Source organism: Cardiocondyla obscurior, linkage group LG02, assembly GCF_019399895.1.
Source record: "Cardiocondyla obscurior isolate alpha-2009 linkage group LG02, Cobs3.1, whole genome shotgun sequence".
Taxonomy (NCBI): domain Eukaryota; kingdom Metazoa; phylum Arthropoda; class Insecta; order Hymenoptera; family Formicidae; genus Cardiocondyla; species Cardiocondyla obscurior.
The window spans coordinates 8133170-8155347 of NC_091865.1; the positions used below are offsets into that span (position 1 = coordinate 8133170).

The 22178-nt window shown below is 44.8% G+C and overlaps 2 protein-coding genes across 12 annotated transcripts in view; one reads left to right on the forward strand and one right to left on the reverse strand.

The window, feature by feature from the left end:
• The window catches only part of Hiw (MYC binding protein highwire), a 164755-nt gene that overhangs the window by 130565 nt on the left and 12012 nt on the right, over positions 1-22178 (forward strand). The gene's annotated exons all lie outside the window — the stretch shown is intronic.
• Positions 1604-22166, reverse strand: LOC139110073 (uncharacterized). Its single transcript, XM_070669629.1, has 4 exons — positions 18496-22166; positions 4860-5279; positions 4184-4476; positions 1604-3855 (listed from the first exon to the last, which is right to left on the reverse strand). The coding sequence occupies exons 1-4, from the start codon at positions 18700-18702 to the stop codon at positions 2076-2078; spliced, it is 2700 nt and encodes an 899-aa protein (XP_070525730.1). The 5' UTR covers positions 18703-22166; the 3' UTR covers positions 1604-2075.

The following is a 22178-nucleotide window of genomic DNA, read 5'->3' on the forward strand; positions in this document are numbered from 1 at the left end:
CGGGCTCGCGTGTCATTAAATATCACGTCTTTTGTTAGCCCTTCGTGTCGGAATTTTTATTAGCGTACTCATTGAGCGTACATATTATTTTTACGTAATAAGTAAATAAAATCATGATTATTTAATTTGTATTATTTATGAAATATAATTTTTGGACGTTTAAACTTGTTTAGTAATACTCTTAGCAAATTAAATTTTAATTGCATCAAAATTTAGCTTTAAATTAATTTTAAAGTAACTAAGTCCTATTATTCATTTCCGTTTCTGACATTTAATTTGCCAGGGCGCTTTAATTTTCAACGTTAACTAGCGCGATAATTAGGTCTTAGATTAAATTCGCGCTCAGGGAAAAATTGACTACGAATTACTGAGTGCGAAATACTCTTTATAAATTTACACCTTGGTTGAGACTCGCCGGAGAAGAATACAGAGCTCGTGGACGCGAGTATCGAGCGAGAGACGCGAAAATTAATTGTCACCGGAAGGAGACATATTCCGTTCGCGATTCGCGCGGATCCTTGCACCGTCGTCCCTCGGATGCCTTTGTCACTCGCCTTCGTAGCTGCTCGTCCAGCGAAGCCATCTCTAAGTTTTACCGTCCCATAGTAGCGGAGAACGACGGCCGTTTAAACGTCAACAGCTGCGTCGCAGCCCGCCCCGGCTGGGTAGTCTACTCTATTTGTTCCTCTTACATTCTTCATGGAATAGTTCGGTCTCGCCGTGGATATACACCGACTGACTGCGCGCCGCGAGAGGGATTAAGAATATCTTTCGGCTTCGCCGGGCGCTCCGAGGCGAATCGATGTTGGCTCGTGGCTGCATTAATCCCAGGGTGTTCTCCCTTAGAGTGAAGCACCTCTGCGAACCGTTTGATAAAAGGGCCCGTGACGACCCGTGAACTCGAAAGCGCTCTCGAGAAGCGAGTAGAAGGTTGCGTCTAGAGAAAGCTACTTGAATCGTAAAATTCTTCGAGATAAGACGACGATGGTATAGGATACTTTAAACATGAGAGATTTAGATAGGAGAAATCGATGCTCTCAGTGAACTTAGGGATAAGTACTTTGTGAATACCTTCCTCTCGGACACCAACGCGTGCTATCTGAAGCGAGATACTCGTTCGAGAGCAGCCAAAGGGAGATCTGATTATTGGACCTCCGGTATTTTATCGGCCATTCAGATTGGTCGATTGCGGAAGCAAAGAGAAATGGTTCCGTACTTTTTTTTTTTTTTTTGCATGCTTTCGAATTACTTTAAACACGTAAATCGATACTAACGGGTAACTCTTTTTTTTAGGATTGCAAATAATAAAAATTAAATTATAAAATGTAAAAAAAATAAGTTTCTAAATGCAACTCTCGGTCTATACGAAATTGAAAATGTTGTAAATAACTTAAAAGTTTCGAAGTAATTGGTTAGTGGATGATATTGATTAATTTTGTTCAGATGTCGAATGTAAAATACTTATTTAATAATACCCCTGATAAAGTAATGTATATGTATATATATATATATATATATATATATATATATATATATATATATATATATATATATATACATATATAAACGTATGTTACATCTATTTGTCACAGATAAACATAAATAAATTTTATCAAATTTTATTTCGCTTTACGAGGGCGAAATACAAATCGTACGTCGTACACTAATTTTGGCACAACTTCGCCGCGAAACTTTCACGTAAACGTTGCTTTGGTCGATCCGGACGCGATTGTTCTAACAAAGCTTTATTCATATGTGATTTAAAAGGAAGGGCACTTCTCATTTTCAAGACCGACAGACTCGTGCCTTGTATTCATGAATTGCACTAATTTCTGACGCGCATTTCCTTCGCTATTGTGATACGAACAACACATCTCTCAGCCGAGAGATTTCAAACGAGCCACTCTCGCCGGAAACTCTCTTACGCAATCGCTCCTACAAACATACGCGTGTACGCGAACACTTTTTTCATACAGTCGGCATAAAATAAAAAAAAAAAAAAAATAAAAAAAAAGAATGAACACTTAAATCTTATCGACGACACATAATACTTATATCACAGATAATGAACACCGCTACGCCTTGGCCGCGTTTGCGGCGACGGAATCCTGGTCGGGCTTGGTAGGTAGTGGCCTGTTCGCCATTTTACTAGTAGATGCTGACGTTTGTTGAGGCTCCGATAGCTCCGAGTAAAGATGGGCGGTCGCATCGGACGGCTCGGCGTATTCGCACAGCAGCGAGTTTGGCCTTTTGTTATTACTTGTTTTACCGGGCGCGCCTAGAATGCTTTCACCGAGAATTTTTAGAAAGCTCATCGGTTTAGCAGATTGATTCCTGCAATTTCCATCCGGCTTCGGGCTTCGCGGCGGTCCGCAATCGTCGGCGCCGTAGCCGAGATTCCACGGAGGACGATCGTTAACGAGATGATCGTTCACCACGTCCGGCGGTAACGGCTGTGGTCCCCTACCGATCAAGCTGTCCAGGATTGGCTGCGACAGTCGACTTGTGCTGGGCATCGTCTCGTCGCCCGGTAACTCGGCGTACAAGTGATTTTGATCGGGGATACGCTGGTCGCGCGGCTGGGTGTACTCTGTTATAGGCGGTCTGGTGCGTATCGCGCTCGGCACCAGTTTATCCAAGGACGGCGCTTTGGTGCCAATATTTACCGACGGCCTTGGTGCCCCGCGCGGTTTTTTGATCCTTGGCTGGATCACGTCATACGCGTTCTCCTCTCGATCGCCCGCGGGCTGCCGGTCGTTATTGTTATTGCAACTCTCCTCGATTTTGATGAGATCGTATAAGTGCTCGATCATGTCCCTCGCTTGGCTGTGATTGTCGGGATCGTTGAGCCGTTCTTGGAGATCCCTCAAGTATTCCTCCGTCAGCTCCTCCGGCAAGGTTTGCGTGGCCTTGTTCTCCGTGTACGGATATACGTCGCCTTCTTCGTCGTCGTCCTCCGTAGCTTCCGGTTGAGTGTCCATCTCGAGTATCCTTGTCTCCGTTTGAAGGCCGGCGTATTCGTGAACACTCAGCCTCGATATTGATCTAGCCGACGTCGCGGCGGTCATGCCGTTGCTGGACGAGAGCCAGTTTGATGGATTTATTAGCGAAACGGATGTCAGCTTAGGGCATACGCCGCGACGGCGCATGTAGAGAATTCCCGAGGCCAGAATTACCACGACAACGATGAAGACCGCCAGGACGCAAACGATAACGATGATCCTCTTCTCGCGTGCCAATTCCTCCGATTCACTCATCTCCAAGTCGAAGAATCCTTTCTGTCTCGGATAAACGTGAGGCCCTACACTAGGCGGACTGATACTCGGCTTCGGACTCGGCGACGGTTTTTCGCAGTTGACGTGATCCCGCTGCGTGCATATAAGCTGCGTGAAGTTCCGCATACCCATGTAACCTTCAGGTAGATTAAAGCACTTTTTCAAAAAATTGTCGACCATGCAATAGCCGGAATCCATCATCCACGTGACCGAACTGTTGCGACCTGTCACTTCGCGCACCCAGCTTTCGAGATTGCAACTGCACTTTTCGTTGAAGTAATTGTTACCGACGCGTGCCGAGTTGACGCTCTGCGAGATCGCGGCGAACCTAAGCGATCCCGGCCGGGCCTTCTGTACGCGATTGTCCGTGAAAGAAAATTCAAAATTGGGCGCCGAAGTGGCACTGACTTCCGCTTTAATCGCGTCACTTTCTAAATCGACGAAGACGTTGCGGTCGATTGCTATATGATTCCATTGGTGTAACACGATTGAGCCTTGTTTCAGATGTTGAAACTCGTTGTTGTTGAAAGTAACAGTCGCTGCCGATGTATTGATGGCACCAGTGTCCACCTCGGACAATCTATAAAGAAAGATAAATATGCTAATTTATTTACTATTCATAAGGAATTGAGAAATTATGAAATTGAATAATATAATTAATAATTTATATATAAAAAGAAAGTAAATGGATAAAAAATAAATAATTAAAAATATTGAATAAGAATGAATAATTAGAAACGTAATATTAAAATATTAAATATTATATAATTAACAAATAAATTTTATCTAAAAACATTAAGTACAAATTTGTTTTCCAGAAAAAAAAAGTATCTGCGAATCTTTATTTATCTTGTTCTTAATGTATGTTTTGCAGTAAAAATCGGATATAAAAAAAATTTAATATTGACCTGGAATGTTGAATCGTAAGATTATCGTGTCCAGCTCTAAAAGCTGCCGTGTTGATACTTTTAAGTTGCACATCGACAAATTCGAGCCTTTGGATAAGCGTCCGATCGCTGAAAGCCCCCGATTGAATTTCCTGGATAGTCGCGTTGCTAATAATTACGTTGAAAATAGTCATGGCGCAAAAGGCGTCCTTGCGTATGGTCCTCATCGAGATGTCGTCCATGCGAATCTCTGCGATAGCTGAAGGAAATACCGCCTTGGGCAATTCGGCGATCCTCACGTTTTGGAACATAATCTGTATTCAAAGAAAATTCGCACAAAACTGTAATTTATATTTTTGGAACCTTGACTGCTTTAAAGATTACTTGCGGATGAGTTTTAATTTAATTAATCGACAATTTATGTCAGTTTCAATCTATACAAATCGTAGGTATATTGCATCTTGTGCAGTGACATTCAAAATAGAACAATATCCACGAAATAATATCATGTAATTTATTCGTATTGACGTGTTATCCGATATCAGAAATGAGTAGCGTAATATAACAGATTCGAATATCATGTGGATACATTAATATTAATATCAGATTACAATTTTTAAAATAATTTGAATGCAGACACTGGAGCATGAATTTAACAATGGCAATGCGCGGGATTGATTCGCGAGAATATTCGAACCTTGGTCGCCGGTCCGTGTCGGCCAGGTTGAGGCGCCTCAAACTTGAAGGCATTGCTGGAGAGCTCCAAGGACGACACCTCTTTCACTTTGAGCCACAGCAGCCACGAGAAGGCGTTCGGTTTTATTTCCACGTGTTTGCACCGCGATATCGAGACGCTTAGCGTGCCGCGCGTGTTCCGGAAGGCGTGGCTCTCCAGGAATACGCTGTTGCACTCCGAAACCTCGAGATGCGTGTTGGGTACGCTGAGATTTTGAAAGGCTTGTCTTTTGGCGACTACGCTGTTGATCCCCGAAACGTAAACTCGTTTCAGAGGCGCGCCACCGCCGAATGCGCCCGCTTGTATCCTCAATTCTTGACAGTGAGAAACCTCCAGCTCCGTCGCCTCCGGCGGAATGGTACCTTCCAGCAGCTCCACATTCTAAAAAACGAAACGGAGATTAAACGTGGCGTTATTTGCGTTATTGTCGAGCTTCTATTGTTTCCGATTTGCGCGATAACGAGTTGCAATTAAGGAAGACCGCGACGCAATGCAGCATCGATATCGTGCCAAGGCCGTGTGGCCTCGTCATTCGCCTTCTCCGTGTCCAGATTTACATCTCGGTTGCGTAACGTATATCACAACAAGGCGATCGACTAAGATCGTTTTCTGGGAATGTAGTAAACGCCATGTGTTTTCTTAGCATATCATATAATTTATTGCGATTTTCTAGAGGACTGTTGCGCTATCAAAGACTATTAAATCTTGTATTTTGAACTAGCGCGGCACGATATTAAAGTTTGCATCTTTAAATCATTCAGAAATTAAAAAAAAAATTAATTTACCTTAAACGATAATGACATATTAATTTATTTCGCGTGTACAATTTCGTATAAAATGAAACAGAAAAGACGGTGTTTGCTCGTATCTTCAAAGGAAGGCGATCGTAAAATGAATCACCTTATAATTTATGCTTGTCAAATAACAAAATTTAAAGCTGATATCTTAACTGATTTTTGTTTATTCGTCATATCTATTTTCTGGTGACTATAGATATATCTCAGCCTCAGTTTATCGGTATATTTTGTGAGCTAGCTTGATCGCTTGTGTCACTTGTACTTCTTCCTCAGTTTCTTTCGACATTTTATCAGAAAAGATTGCGATAAGTTTTCTAAGAGGGATATTTTGTATGCCCTCAATATCTTTGTACGGCTACAAAGCGATACCCGCGTCGTTGAATATCGTTGAAAAATACGGAATGGAAAAATATTCAGCTGCCAGGCGGCAAGTGACGATCGAAATCTCACGGCCATTCGGAAAAATCTGACTTTGGAAAATTCGATTCTCGCGAGATATGAATTTTCGACGATCCGTAAATACTTTGAATAAACATTGGCGCCGTACCGAGATTTTCGTTCGGCCCACGGCAAGATATACCCTTCTCTCGCGCTTATTAGAAAATTATTTATTCGTTTCTATTTTTAGCCAGACCTTTGTTTACCGCGATGCTCTTCAGGGCATCCGGTTTCTCCCCTGTCACCTTTGACCCCACCCGGCTAAATCTATTATCTGAAGATATTTCCGTCTGAAATATCACAACCCTGTTTACACTCGTATGTTAAATATGTACAGGAAATACGACGTGTTAAGCGACACGTTAAGTAATCTTACCGCGCGACGAGTTGATTCACGATAATGTCTTCCGTGAGGTACAAAAAAGAAAATTGTACGGATGTTAAGGTGCAAACATTCAACGATTGAATTATAACGTACGTGTCGCTATGCGTGAGCACGGGATAACTAATTTCTCCTTCAACCATCGCCCGTTCGTGATTTATTAAAAAGTTAACGGAGAAGACCCACTACGATGTTCTAAAAATTATTCTTTTGAAAGGTTTTCCCGTTTCCGAGCAATTATTCATCTTTGCGTAATAAAATTTGCGCGAGTCACCGAAAACAGTCCGAGTTACGATCCTCTTCCCGTTTGGATCCCTTCCAGATTCGGATAACACGCGATGTTTGCTTCCCGTTAAAATAATTTTTCTGCGCATCCTGGTTTTATTTTCGCCGTTTGAATACGGTCCGCGCGGAAAAGGTCAGACGTAGACCGCGTAATGCGACGCCCCAGACCCTACCGTGGTTTCTTCGCAACGCCGGAAAGTCGTTTCAAGAGTTCATTAGAACGCCGAGAGTGAGTCATTGCCCACCGTCGGCGTTCATCGCATCGAGCAATGCGTTCGGTTCGGCTTTCGTATGCCGTACGTCTCTTGGTTACATTACGCGTAACACGAAGCCCCGGTTTATTCTTTCTCATTTTTGCCGCCTCGCCGATGCGCCGTGGTGCGCGATATACGATTTCCAACCGGCAAAGTCACTTATGAACGCTCGCTGTTGACAAGAGAGAAGAGAAAGAAAGAGGGCATCCGATATTGCCGTATATCTCCGGATTTAATACAAATGTTGAACGGGACGAGATGAAATGTATCGCGATTACGAACGGGGTCGCGCGGGGGAGGCATCTGTGCCAGGCGATCTCGTTGGCTCAACGGTGACTGCAGCTTCATTACGACTCAGATTATCCGAGACAGATACGATTTCCGGTAATATTGGATCCAGTTTCACGACAGCGTCCGATAACGCGCATTTGGGCGGGTGGAAGATCAGGAGCGCGTATCTGATCGCGAGATTTAGTCGAAATCAATTTATCGCGTTAGATCTGCATTATCAATTTGCTCGCCTCTGACATATTCGATTCCTGACGGATTATTTTACAAGGTTCATTTTGACGCGTGATTCCTAAAGGTTGCGTATTGTATTATTTTAGCTTAAGTTTGAGACATTTCGAGATCAATGATAAACGATACATAATTCGCTAAGTCTAGGATATATATACTTAAATACGCATGAAAAATATTAGGTTAAAGATTTAGATTGTACTTTGCCGTACTTTATTCATTATATTATGTAGGATTTCGCTTTTTGATACGCATCATCAACCGCAGCGCGTCGTGAATTTTCTGCGCGTTGAACCTATCGCGAGACGGTACCGCTGCTCCCGCTGATAATATTGTGGACAAAGTAAATGTAGCGGCGCCGGCGTGGCGGTGGTTCGTTCCTAATTAAAAATATGCGCGACTTCCTTGCAACCCATCGTGAAAGTTCCGCGCGAATAGAGCTAATTAACGAAATAGAGGCACGAGGGAAAAACCGCGGTGTCAAGTGAATAATGCGGGGCGTGCTGCGCGACGCAGCTACTCGCGCGCGTTCATATCTGGCTCTGTTTTCGTCGTGTATCATTCGATGATGCAGCCACGAATGCGTCGCGGAGCGAAACAGCTGTTAGCAGTCGACGGTTTCCTCGGAATAGACAGAAATGCGGTCAGGTGCGGCGGAGGAGGGGTGTACGACGTGCGATATAAGTTGGAAAATGCGTATCTCCCTCTCTCTGTTCTTTCTTAATCCTCGATGAATGACTAAGACCGCTTCTTGAAAGTCATGCCATTTCGTACTCAACTGTGACTCAAGGGTCGGGACGCTCGGATAACGCCGGTTATTTCGGTGTCGCAGGCCTCGGGCACAAAGAGCATCTCTCTCTCCGGCGAATGAAACCCCGCGCGAGTTACGAACGACGTTAAAACGCCGGTGCGAATTAATTTCGCTGTACCGGGTACGAGGGATCGCGCTGCGCTGGCCCGCAGCCATCGTAGAATTTTCTATTGCCTCGATGTGCTTTAGGTGGCAGATTAATTTCCATACCCGGCCCACGCTCGGTTCGCTCACGCTGCGATATAATTGACGAGCTCAATAAGCGCCGTTGCGCCACTGAATATGGAAAACACGTGGTGGGATCAATTTTTGCCAATTAACACGTCAAAAAGTTGATCGGCTCTCAATTACCCTGAATCGCGGCGGTCTCCTTGCCGTTTACTTGGAATTATTCTTGGCAGGACCGATTGCTCGTGGAAAATCGTTCGAAGAAACTCACACGGAAACGTTTAAGCTAACGAAAAATTTTATTGCCAGCTGCAGATATATCCGGTTACCTAATTTGTCCCCGAGTTACCCTGAAATTTCGAAGCAGAAATTTTTTTTTAAATATCGCCTCGCCTCGTTTTGCTTCGTTCCGCAACAGAGCGTGTCAAATCGTTTCCGTTATCGTTTCAGCTTAGTCCAGTTCCATATGTTCGGACGAAAACTTTCGTGGGAGAAAATCTCGGGGGGAAAAATTCTTTGAACCCAGAAAATTTTACGGTACATTTCTGCATTGTATTCCTCGGTACAACATCTGTCCGATGTGTGAATCCGTTTAGAAACTTTTGTTTAAAATCGACGCGCAATTTTTAGTACGTTTTTTGAAATAAGTCAATCACAAATATTGAATTTTTTTTTTTTCTTTCTTTTATTTTGCAATCTCGTGGAAAGAACGCGTTAATTAATGTCGCGCTGTTTGACCAGCTATCCAAACAAGTGCACGCGGCAATATTGCGACGAGGACAAGTCCGTAATATCGAGAGAGCGTTGCTTCCTGGCGAGAAAGCACCGCGACGTGGATCGCAAACGCGGAGGTTGCAGCCCGTATACCGTTAGCGGAGAGAATCTCAAGCTGACTGTCTGGAATATCGATGAATCGCAAGGGTTACGCTTAGTCTACATCGTCGGTATGGCGCGCACACGAGGAAACATTATTTCGACTTATACAACGCGACCGGCGCTCGCTCCGGAATGCATCGGAGCGGAAATAAAGGGAGCAGACCACTTTAGCTGGATTGCGCGAGTGCCGTCGGACCGTGGATCTGCGGTAACTGGACTTTGTCCTGTGGTATTGAGAAAGCTCGATAGTTTTGGCCGAGCCCCACGTTTAAATTCACGGGAAACGGAAATCGTCACGAGAAACTCTGCTTATTATAATAATCCACTAGCGTTCATACGGCGTGGGTTTACAGCGATATTGAAATTCGAAATATTATCTCATGCGTTAATTTTATAGCCAGCGTGAACACAAGAGAAAAACAATACTGAACAATGCAAGAGTTTCCGCAGTGCGTCCCGCAATGAATTAATTTCAATTAAGTGTTTTCAACATATTTACATGATTTAATATAAAAATTTAATTTGCGCTGTTTTGAACATTTTTAGTAGAACTTCGTGTGTAATAGAACGGTTGGTTTTTTTTATTTAATTTAATTTTGAATTATGTTTTTTTTTTTTTTTCTCTCAATATAAATAAAAATATCAAAAATTGTAATTTCTTTTTCACATTACGGTTCGTGCAGAATTACGATACTCGATCCAAAAATTATCGGAAAGATGGCAAGAAAACTAATTAAGTCGGTGCATTACGGGTCGACACGGATGACGGATGAATAAAAATAAAACGCGAGAAGCAAGAGGTTAACATAAGATGAATTATGTGGGAGGGGGAGGAAAATACAGGCGAGCGCCTTTCCATCGTACTTCTCCGCGCGGCCTTCGACAGTTCACGATTCCTCCAATATTATCGAGTACAACCTACCCCCAAATTATGCGATGAGAAGCGCGCCGCGTCGAATGGATAAATAATTAAGCAGCTTGGAAGTACGTGTCGGGCATGTCGATTTCGCGGCGTCGAATTCACGGCAACCAAGTCACGTACGTCAAAGATCCGCCGTTTGAATTGGAATCAACGGGGGATATTTGACGGCCGTATATCATCGGGCGACGTATTAACTTCTAATAGAAGCGCTAATCGGAACGCAGATGACGGCTCCCTTCGCACTCGTCGCCGCGACATTTCTTGTCATCCGTGACGTGTAAATCCCGTTTATCGTAGAGCTGAGGCATAATCGCTGCGAGATGAATGGAACCGGATAAGCGAAAGGTTGCGCGCGGTGGAAGGAGCCTCGAAGCCTTTATGGCAGGCCTCACGAGTTTCCGTTTTCGTCGCCGTCTAAGTTCCGCCGTTGGCTAATTGACGCAGCCGGGAAGCGAGGCCCGGGTGCGCCTCCGACGTATAAAAATAACCCAATTCACCGTGTCTAGTTCTAGTTCGAGGTGAACGATACGGACGACAATCGAGTTATTCTAAACTCCGGCGTGAATCCCTCAGGCGTCGTCGTCGTCTACTCTCTTCGCCGAAATCAATCGCGTTCTTAACGAGCTCTCTTCAATTTATAATCGCCGGAATATTGCGCTTAAAAATTAAATCGACTGAGAACAGTAATTTTGAATTAACTTCAAACTGTAGAAACTAGACGGAGAAAAATTCTTTTTCTTTTTAAAAATCTATCGACTAATCGTAGGAAGAACAAAAGCAGTTTATTTCAGAATATGTCTTGTTATATAAATATGCATTCTGGTAATCGCGTTCAATGCCAAATGCGGCGTAGATGCGATTAAAATACACACTCGCGGTATTCCGCTTAACGGCAAATTAATTTCCAACCTTCTGGACCACGTTTATCGCATTGTTGATATTCGTTTGGCCGCGCCGGTAAAACAAGGGAGCAAACATCCACGTGCGGGTTCGAGCGTTTCGCGCGAAACGTGTGGCGACGAGCGCAAAACTCCTCCACCGGAACCTCGCATGGATATCTCGGTTCTTGCGAAATTCGCGAAGCTCGGAGCGGCCGGGCATTTGCGGCGATCGCTACGGGGAAACGCCGGAAGTTAATTCGCGGAATGGCGATGCACCCGCTGACACTTGCCTTCGCTCGCCGCGCGTTTCGCATGGGATGAAATTACTACTCGCCCTCGCATATGCGGCCACGGTGGGATACGCTCGCCTTTGCCGACGTGCGAGCGAGCAAGCGAGCGCCATTATTCCGCCGGGGGCCTCGGCCGGGTCGCGTCAAGGGATAATTCGGTTAATTGCCGCAGCACACCGAGCACTGGACGGCCTGCGATCTGCTAAGTGCGACGTGCTATCCGCGCGCTCAGCGATCGCTCCCCGTTTCGTTTCTATCGCTTTAATCTCACCCGTGCGGTACATTTGTATCTTCGGTATCTCCGTTTCATATCGAATCTAGAGGGGATTTTTATCGATTGCGCTTCCTCACGTGCTCTGATTACCGAAGAAACTCTATCTCACTTCGAACAATTGAGTTAATAGATATATAAATCACGCTAAAGACACTAACTGTCGTATCTCGAACAACGTTATAAATTTATAAGAGCGACGAGAGTTTTGAGCTGCTGGAAGGGGTACAATTTACTTTTTTTTTCTTTTTTTTTTTCGTAAAATCGTAAGTTGCTGTGAAAAAGTATTATTTCAGGGATCTTTATGAATTCTTTTATCTTATCTATTAAGAGAGGGAGGAGGATTTCGTTTGACGTCCTACGTTACAATTAAACAAAGAGATTTAATTTGATATTGAGCCTTCTTTCAAGTGTAAAGTCTTCGATTAGGACAATGACGTCTATAATTTAAACGTGCAGGGTAGGGGCCACTTCTAGCGTTAACTCGATCACCCTTGCGGTATAGCCAGCGGAATATCCGGATTATGCCACTGCGGTTTCGAACGCAATGCGGAAGACGCATAGTGAGCGATTGTCGATCTCCGCTATACGTGTGCGCAATAACATACATAAGAATACATTCATACAGATAGATGAGACACTTTGCACGTGTGACTAATTGCGATAACTCATAAGACTCGAAAAGGAAGGGGAGGAGGAGGCCTGCTAGAGCAACTGAAAGAGAGAGAGAGAGAGAAAGAGAGTTATCGTTCCAAATGAACGAAGCAGGATGTCGGGCTATATCTACGCCCCCGGAGCAAATTCTCCAGACAAAGCCAGCGAACCGTAATCGGTTCTCGGATGCGCGTGCATGTATTGTACAGCGGCAAACCGTTCTAAAATAATTTATCGTAGGATTGCGCGAATCGCGAAGGGCACCGCGAGTGATAATAGCGTTTCGCGATCAAGAGATCGCGCCCCGGATCTTCTCTTGCCCCCTTTTCGGGCCGAGTTTATTGGGTTATCGAAGTTATCAGGGAGTCCGGTGGGGTATTGGCGTGAGCGCGGCACTTCGAGATTCACGAACGTTGATAAAAGATCCCTTCGCTTCCCGCTTCTCTCTTCCGTAGGTGCGACCGACGAAGGCTGGGGAAATTGTTTTCGAATCGACGCTCGCGGCTGCACGCTCTCGCCAATTTTAATTGTGAAATATTGCGCCGGGTCGCACGAAGGTAGAGATCGAAGCGGCAGCGGGAAGCGGTGATGACTTATCACCAAACTCGGATGGCGATCGTCGAGTTTTCACGTAGAAATGTTTCCTTCAATTAGATAGCAATCAACGGTAATTGATTGATCAATCGATCAGGTGGCAGTTCAGAAGCGCAATTACTGTACACGATATTTTCGGTAATACTATTTAAATATTTCGAACGTGGGCTGAATAATTTCTCGCGAGCTCGCGGCAATATCACGTAGCTGACGTGGCAGCGCGAGCTATTAATTTACAATTACCTCGAAAACTGTTGGTAATAATTTTACATTAGTCTATATCGTCGACTAAATCGCGATACACCGAGATGCAAGTATAACGCGAATTATTTACGGATTCGTGATTGCCGCACTTACAATTTACGCGTTCTGGAATATTTCTAATCGACTGCCACTCGGTACCTCGCGCGGTATAAATTTTAATGGCACGTCTACAAATAGAACATTTTCAATTTGCTCACACGAGGATTGGGAACTTATGGACGTCGATTTACGTAAGATTATCCCAGGCACTTCTCGCCTGCCGTTGAAGCCGAACCCGCATCATCTACGCTCTCGCGCGTTAACGCCCCGGCCGGAGAGATACGTCGTGAACCGAAGTGTAATTCGTTGAAAGGGCCTATTGTGAATAAATTGAGCCGAGGATCGGCCCGGCGTTCCATCGCGGCGCGGTTTTGTCCGCACGAAATTCCCACCGCGGTGCCCTTTACCCCGTCGCACCCTCGCGCCGCTTCTCGGACCCTAGACGACCACGTGAGCCGTCAATTTATTAATGCGACGGCAGCTCAAGCAGAAGCGTACCACAAAAGGGCTGGGGAGGTGCGACCGTCCTCGAGGACGAGGCAAACATCGGTGCGCATTGTCCTCGCCGATGTCGACGTCTTAAAATTCGACGCGTCCGTCCCTCGTTGCCTCTCGTTTTTCGAGACGCGACTTTCCTCCCGTTTCTCGAGATTCCTCGACGATAATTACGCACAAGCCGTACATTATATTTCTATAAAAGCGCGTGAGGTCGTCGACGCACACACCAGGCCATATATGTGCGCGCGTATCTGGTGACATCGTTTCCGTCCTAAGTACCGCTATCGCTCTCGTGCGATTTCGCGCGACGTGTTATTTTCCAGTTCCGATTGTTAGGTTTATTTGCTCCACTCGAGATGATTACGCCACAGAGAAAGAGAGGGTGTTAGAGACGCGAGGGGAAGTAGAGAGGAGAAAGAGGAGCGGCATTGCTAGACCGTTACAGAAAGGGCTTGCGAGCGGAGAGATGCACGCAACCGCGGTTTAATCGTCGGCGCATTGTTTTCGCCGGTTTGCATTAACAGATTCAGCCTCGCCGACCATAATCGCGCGATCGGCCCGTAATCGAGTTAGCCGGGAAAAGCCGCCGCTTATTAACGGGTCCGTGAGCGTTAAATCGCACGCCTAAACTGCCGCCGCACTGAAATTGTTTCGGCGCACAGTGGCCGGCACGTGGTGCACCAACGTTAATTGTTGTTTCCACGTGTAATTTCGGGTCGACGACCATCGGATAACGGTGCTGTAAAGCGTTCGAATTAAACCTCGGCGTTGGCACAGCGCGATGCACCTGAAGATGAAGATTAAAGTCGGCCTTTACAGAGCCGCGCTCAGAATTCGCGAGGTCGCTCGCTGATGATATAATTTCCTTTGTTGCTTCGCTGTCGATTGATCTCTCTTTTCGAACAGAAAGGAAACGAGAAGGAGCTCCCTTAAAATATCCGACTGCGAAGTCGGCGCGAAATGAAATAACTGCATTATTATCGAACTTAAGCGACGACGGCGAATTAGATTCCAAGTTTCCGACCAGCCGGGCTAGAAAATATTCGTGAAGCAGCTGGCTCGGAGTACAATGCATCGTACCTCTACTTTGACCGTAATGGACCCCCCGACCGGAAATTGCATGCGCCGGAAATCGCCTAGGTTCAACCGAATGCGTGAGGACTAATGCGAGGGTCCTATCGAGCCGATCTACTCGCGCAAAGTGCCGAGCAAGTTGGCTATTGTCAGAAATCTTTTCACATATCTAAGCTGGTGAGAGTCATTGCGAGAAAATTGCCCGTGTAAGCTGTAACGAGATTTAACACGACGCGATGCAACTCGCCGATACATAACTAAGTATAATGCATCGCTTTATTATTTTAATTGAGCGTTTCTAGACTTCTGGAAGTATGATGAATTTATTCCGCCGGCACGGAATAAAAATAAAAGATAAGCAAACGTAAAGATAAGATAAATGACAAAGGAAAAAATATTTTTGTACCTAACTAAATAACGTTTTTTTTTTTCTTTTTTTTTTCTTTTTTTTTCTTTTTTTTTCTTTTTTTTTCTTTTTTTTCTTTTCTTAAGTGATGTCTTTAGTCATTGTGCTAGGAGATAGCATTGCGCTATAAGTTAACCTAGACAAATTTATCTTTGCTTAGCTTAACCGCTGTTTATTGATAGGATAAGTGATTATGAAAGGAAACGTCGCATTATTTTCTTTATTAGGCAGATGTGCGAGAAGTACATGCATTTGCGTTCTTCTGGAATTGCGGTGATTTCAATACTTGACGATCGTCGCTTAATTTGCCGTTTCCGCCGATCAAATTATAAGTGTCCTTGTTTCGATACGAGTGAACTTGCGCGAGTTGGCAAGGAGGCTTTGCCGGCCAGTTACCGCGCGACGATGCTGGCTACACGGTAAATGGAATTAATGGCGTTGGAATGATAAGTGACGCCGTGGCTGAATCTGATTTGATTACCAAGTATTTGCCGTCCGGTAGTATAATAGTGACCTAACGCTGCCAATTGTTGTTTCTGTAGGCACCGTCGAGCAAAGCAAAACGACTCGTCACGACTCGTTTGGTCAATGCTCTCGTTTACCGATTATATCATCCTCGAAAGCTAAACGTGCTTCTTCTAGAGATCTCTCTTAAAAAAAATTCAACACTCTCGGGGTGTCGCATTTATTATTTCGTTCCTAGGGGTAGAATCGAGCTGTAATATCGTCTTGATTCATTGACACCGATCACTTTGCCGTCCGTCAATTGCCGAGGACAACTGAGTACATGCTCCGTGTGTCACGCCTACGCTTAATACGACATTTATCAAGACCGATAAGGATCACTTTCAGCGGAAAGCTGATTGAAATTAAACCTCACAAAAGAATCGCGTTAATTATCATCTTGGAGCAAGTCGATATGAGCGGATCTAAATGATACATGATCTACATGAAGATTGCACTTTTGTTAAACGTAATGAAGTAATTAAGTCATCGTTACGTTTTTTTTTTTTTTTCAATATAAATATCAATTCGGTTTATTATTTAATGAGCAAATAATACGAGAGAAAAATATGCGTCGTGTATTTTGTTGCGTCGCTGATCGTTCGAAGCGCTTTTAAAACAGGAGCAGCTCTCCTGAAGACCGTAATAGTAAATAGCGACAGAGCAATGAAACGAAACGATTTAATAAGATCCTTAGACAGTGCGTCTACTACGCAAGATAAGGCCGGTGCTGTGAATGCCCCTTAAAACTGGTTTCCGTTGCGTTTCTACGCGAGTAGTTGATCGTGGCGTGGATAGGGAATAGGCTCACTCCAGTTTGCGGTCAAGAAGCGTACAAGAAATTTAATCTTCCCTTTGAAAGAAAAATATCGGATTATCACGCTCCGCGTCTCATGCGCGGTATTAAATTAACCCCGTACGCACATATTATTTCATACTTTTATCATTTTTCTACGTCACCTTGCTACATCCCGGGTTCAAATAACTCCCTAGATTATTTTTACTTTAAAACCTTAAGAGCTGCAGTTTTCAATATTACGTAATATATATTGTATATCGAACGCAATTCCGCTCGCGGAACGTTATCATTAATCTTTTGTGATAAAAGTAATTTTCTGCGTCAGAAGCCCGATATGATGTACCGTCTTATTTAAAGATTTATTTTATAATGCAGCACCGTGAGATTTATGCCCGGGATCGAATTACGCATCGTAATTCGCAAGCGTACGCCCGTAGAAGCCCTTCGCGGTGTTATTCGTCCCACGTTCTCAGATCTGTCTTAAAATTTCAGATCAACGAAGGGAAGGCTATTTTACATTTCTCGCTTTGCGGTTGTTGCACTTGTACAAGTTATCGCTACTGACAGTTTGGCGCGCTAGTTTTATCACGTTTTCTGTACCCCGAGTCCTCACCCGCTCTTTCTCTCCCGTCGAGAAAACTTGCCGTGAATTACGAAGCGCGGAGCCGTAATATGCCGTTGCATCGGATGGTATCCAGCTGAATGCGGCTGACAACGAGAGCGGCGAGCTAGGGCTGCTGGCACGGCTGTGCCGTGCAGAAATGTGGCAAGTACAAGTTACAGCCTGTTCTGTGCTTACACAGGGACGGACTTGAGATCGAAGACGTTCCGCGTTCTTTTGTGCCTTTGTTCCACCAACGTTTCTATTATATCCTCACAATTATTTTCATTTCGCTCCAAGATAATACGACACCATTATGCCGTAATGTAAAAGGATGCTGCATTTCCAGCGGAAACGGCGTGCAGCGAAAGATCTCGCAAAATCTTTCGGAAATAATACGTGCCTCAGCGTATATTTTTTATATTTTTTTATATTTTTCTCTCGTGTTAGAAGGAAGGCTGATTTTATTTAGCAATTGCTAATTTTGTACCGGGGAAGGATTTAAATTTGTAATATTAAATCGCAATTATTTTACATTGTGTATTCCGTTTACAGGCCTGTTTCGAGGGAATGCTTACGAATGCATGCGCTTGCGTGCACACGCATGAATCGGGCATACGCGTGCGTGCATGCGATTCCCACCGTCTTCACGGGCCAATGATTTATATGCTAATCTCGCGTGGAAGGCGAATCCAAGTCTCTCAAGACTTCGGTAAACTTTCACTGTCGCGCATTAAAAATTCCTTTTTTTGCGCCGGTGGAATGCGACACGCCGTGATAAACGCGTAATCACGCGTAATCTCGCGTAACTCGCAAAATCACGATAAAAAAAGAAAAAAAAAGAAAATTAAACGATTTCCGCGCGGCACGCGAAAAGCAGTTTAGCTCTGATTGTACTTTACAACTATATATTATTTTATTTCGACGGCGGTCATTGGCGTTTTACGATCCCGACGAATATTACTTTTTAAACGCGACCCGGATAAAACGGAGATACGGCATTCGTTAACTGTACCAGACCGTATCGCGTACCATGAACTTTATCTTTTAATTAGAACCGAATGGGTATAAAAGTAGATTTATATTCCATGGGAATGTAAAGCTCGTAAATTTGTCTTTAAAGTAAAAGAAGAAAAAAAAAAAAAAGAAAGAGGGTGCATAATCTCGGTTTTACCGTCTCCTTCCTGTTGCTCCGGTATTTTTGGAGCATACGAATGTAAGATTATCGCCCCGACGGCGGCAACGAGTTAGAACAAGCTCTAGCATTCACCTGATCCTTGGAGAAGACGCACTTGATGTTAACCCAGCGATGTGCCATGACGGTGCAGTTACAGCCGTTCATGACGCATATTCCCGGCTTGGTGGCCTCGATGCACAGCAGAAACGCAAAATGCCATATGAACACCGAGCATACGATTACACGATCACACTTAATGCTCCGATCCAGGATACTGAACGCTCTTCGCTTGACCCTCATTGTGAACCCGATCCCTCGATCGAGCTTAGATCATCACCCGATCAGCGTCGGCTCCTCGCCTCTCTCATAACGATCCGATCACTCGCGTTCTCTGAAAGACGCGTTCACTCACGCGGAGCGAAAACTTATCGATTCACTCCATTGATCGATCGATGGCACTGTGCTGCGCGATTATTATCCGTTCGTATATTCTTCATCCGCTTCCTCCGCTGATCGTTTCCGCGCCCGGGCGAGGTAGCAGGTTCATCTCTTTAAATCTATCGATACATAACGATCGACGTGCCGCGACGTGTACGAGACAAGCCCAGCGGTCGCCGGTGCTCCCTATGCGCGCACTTTGCCTCGTCGCCGTAGCAAGAAGAGACTCACAACGGTGGAGGACTCGCGGGGCCAGCTGACGCGATCGTGACGGAGGTTGCTTTTAAACTGTTGTAGCCGGTGGCATGCACGATCGGTGGTCTGCTTGCACTGCTTGCCAGTCCCCACCATAGATCCCGTATGGCTCGACCGCTCGACTCGCACGGCGAGTAACGCCTCGCCAGCTTGCTCTTTCGCCGCACGTTCTCTCTTTTTCTCTCCGTCGGCCTTTCGAAGGATAAAGAACTCGTCATCGGGCTCGAGAATACGAGACGAGTTACGGGACGGTCGGTGCCTTCTTCGCGATCGAATCGGCCTGCTACGTCTCGTAAGCAACCTCGGGAACCGGGCCTTCGCCGAGTGCGCTCGCGGATTTTCGAACCTGTCGATTCCACGCTATCGACGCGCACCTGCGAGGACGACCTTGACCAACTTGCGATCCTCTACTACATTGATGACCCGCGTATCGTCACGGATGATAATTGCGTAAATCGTGTTCAGGACTCGTAGTCCCGATCAATGAAGTCCAATTGACGTCGCTCCCATAAAGAGGCAACGAATATGATTGCTCTGTTGCAATAAATCCGATTGCCGATCAGAAAAAAGTATTTGTTGCAACCAGCAGTTGTGAAAATCGAAAGACATTATTTGCTCGAAGATGGTATAAAAATTTAAAAACCAGCTGTTTTAAGAACTCGACGAAGATAGTTGATTCACGAAAGATTAATGGCGTTGGATATTGTTATCGCTTTAAATCTAGTAGTAAAATTGTACTTCCTTTCAATATTTATGACATATAAGCGCGCCATTGGACGGAAATCGAATTTCTGTTTTTGGAATAGCTATCAAACTTCCTTACTATCTAAGGGATTTCAAAGTTAGCAAGAACTTCCTTCCGACTCTGACATGCGAACTTTCGTCGAGTTTTCGGAAAAAAATTCCGCAACTTTATCCTCATGTGCGAGTCTCGCAAGTGAAATCGAAGGAAAGCTGTTATCCGCGAGTATACGCGAGTGCCGCGCTGATTTTTCCGCTGGCGTTCGTGATTCTTTCGTGATCCAGGCAAACGCCCGGTAATCTACGCGATTACGCGCTTTTTGCTGGGAGGAATGATACATTTAGCACGGGGTAAAAAGCGGGCGACGAGGCCGTCCTCGCCGATGTATCGTCGCCGGTACCGGAAATACGCGACTCAAGCGAGGTGAGCGTTGGTAATCGTAAAAAAACACTGGAGACAGCTTGCTTCGAAAACGGAGCTGTCCGCTTTTGTCACTTTTCGCGATAACGCGGATACCGTTTCCCTAAAACGCGCCACCGACGTCGTAGCGCTTTTCGCTTTATGAGCGGAAAACCCGAGCGTTTAATTTCCCATGAGAGGCTGCGGCCTTTCGGCTCTGCGTGCCTCGTTCCGTCTAGCATCGCGACACGTTCAACGTCGTCCGTTCATTCATAACGCGTTCCTCAAACCGAGAGAGGAACGCGGTGGTGTCGCCGACATCGTCCGCGAAGTGCCCATTTCCGAAATGGTCACGTACCGGCTGTAAGTCACGCGGATACCGATCTTTAAAGCCGCACGCTCTCGATCCTCATGGTCCCGGCAGCGATCTCTTGCGTATTATGCCGGCTCGTCCTCCTCTGGCGTCTATTATCTTTGGCGTGCTGCTCGTTCATCTTTTTCCTCGTGACTATGATCGATGGGCGAGAGAGAGAAAGCGGCCCTGCTTCCGCGGCGTTTATATCTGACTGCGCGAAAATTACATTCGTTACAAGGTTTGATACCGCAAGTTACGAGAAGGTACCTCGTCGCCGTGATTCTCGGTATTATCGAGAGTTTAACGCCACCTGACCTGGGGTGAAATCTGTTGGAGCGGCTCCTAAATTGATTATACAAATCAGTTTAAACGTAATAAAACGAACTTTGAATGTAGTTCGAAAAGAGTGATCCTGAATCTCGCATTTTTCTTCGTCTCATTTATCTGAAGTGCTTGGGATTTTTAAATTCTAAAGGTTCTTTAAAAAGCCCAGTGAAACATTTCACTCATAAAACATTCGTATCTTTAAATATTAAACGCTAGCACGTTGCATTTTATAAGTATGTACTGTATTTTAATTATTTTCTTACCGCGTTTGATACATCGTTAAATTCCGAGGTTTTCTCTTCGTCGTTCATTTTAATTAGACTTTTATTTTCCACGTGGTTACACCGTTAACGACCAAACTCTCGCGAGACCTCTCTCGCACACAAATCTTTCAGAATACCGGTTCTCGCGTATGATAAAAAACGCAAAGTCGATTCCGCTGTATATAGGTAGCTCAGCGCGGATCACGTTCGCGGAGAGGAGAACCGCGGTTCTGATTGCGCCTTATTAGGGATGAGTCCGAACGATGGGGAAGCGACGATTGTCTGACTGGCGGAGGAGCATCGTCCTCTATTTCGCGATCCACCCGGACGGGATCCGTGATATGAGCCACCGACCAATTAGGGGCACTGCAAATCTCAAACTCGTTTTAACGAACCGTACTCTCTCTCTTGTTCTCTGTACTCGCGATAGACTCGGACCGTGATTTTCGCAATAAAAGACGCGAGATTTCTCGCGGGGCCTTTCGTGATGTTTATATCGTACCGCGATATATCTCAATACGACGATCCGATTTCTGACGTGGAAGTCCATCATCTCCCTTCAACGCGACTAAAAAAGGAGTTAAAAAAGTTTCAACTGAAATTTTTTCACCCGCCACTCTTGCACACGTAATTTCATCATTCCGCTTTAACCGGAATATACGATTAAGTTGACGTGCAATTTTTACACGTATATTCGTATATTTAGAATAAAAGATTTTTTTTTAATAGTTTTTTTTTGGTCAGATTTTTATTGAGCTTTTACGGAGCGACTAAACCTCATAAATCTTTTCTTGCATATATGATAAATTCTGAATTGTACCGCGAATAGAAAGTTTTAAAATCAATCAGAGTTTGAACGCAGTTGTGGGCGAATATACAGATCCGGCGATATAAAAACCAAAATTTTAAACCGAAAGAGTGAGAAAGACGAGGGATAGAAAAAGAGGAATGTGTGCACATGTCTTTTCAATCTTTCTAAAATTCTGCACATGTGCTA

Coding starts and splice junctions, on each gene's coding strand:
- LOC139110073 (XM_070669629.1), bottom strand. CDS start 18,702: ATGAGGGTCAAGCGAAGAGCGTTCAGTATCCTGGATCGGAGCATTAAG. Junction 4,477..4,859: donor GACACGGACCGGCGACCAAG/GTTCGAATATTC, acceptor CTTTGAATACAG/ATTATGTTCCAAAACGTGAG. Junction 3,856..4,183: donor CTTACGATTCAACATTCCAG/GTCAATATTAAA, acceptor CTTTCTTTATAG/ATTGTCCGAGGTGGACACTG.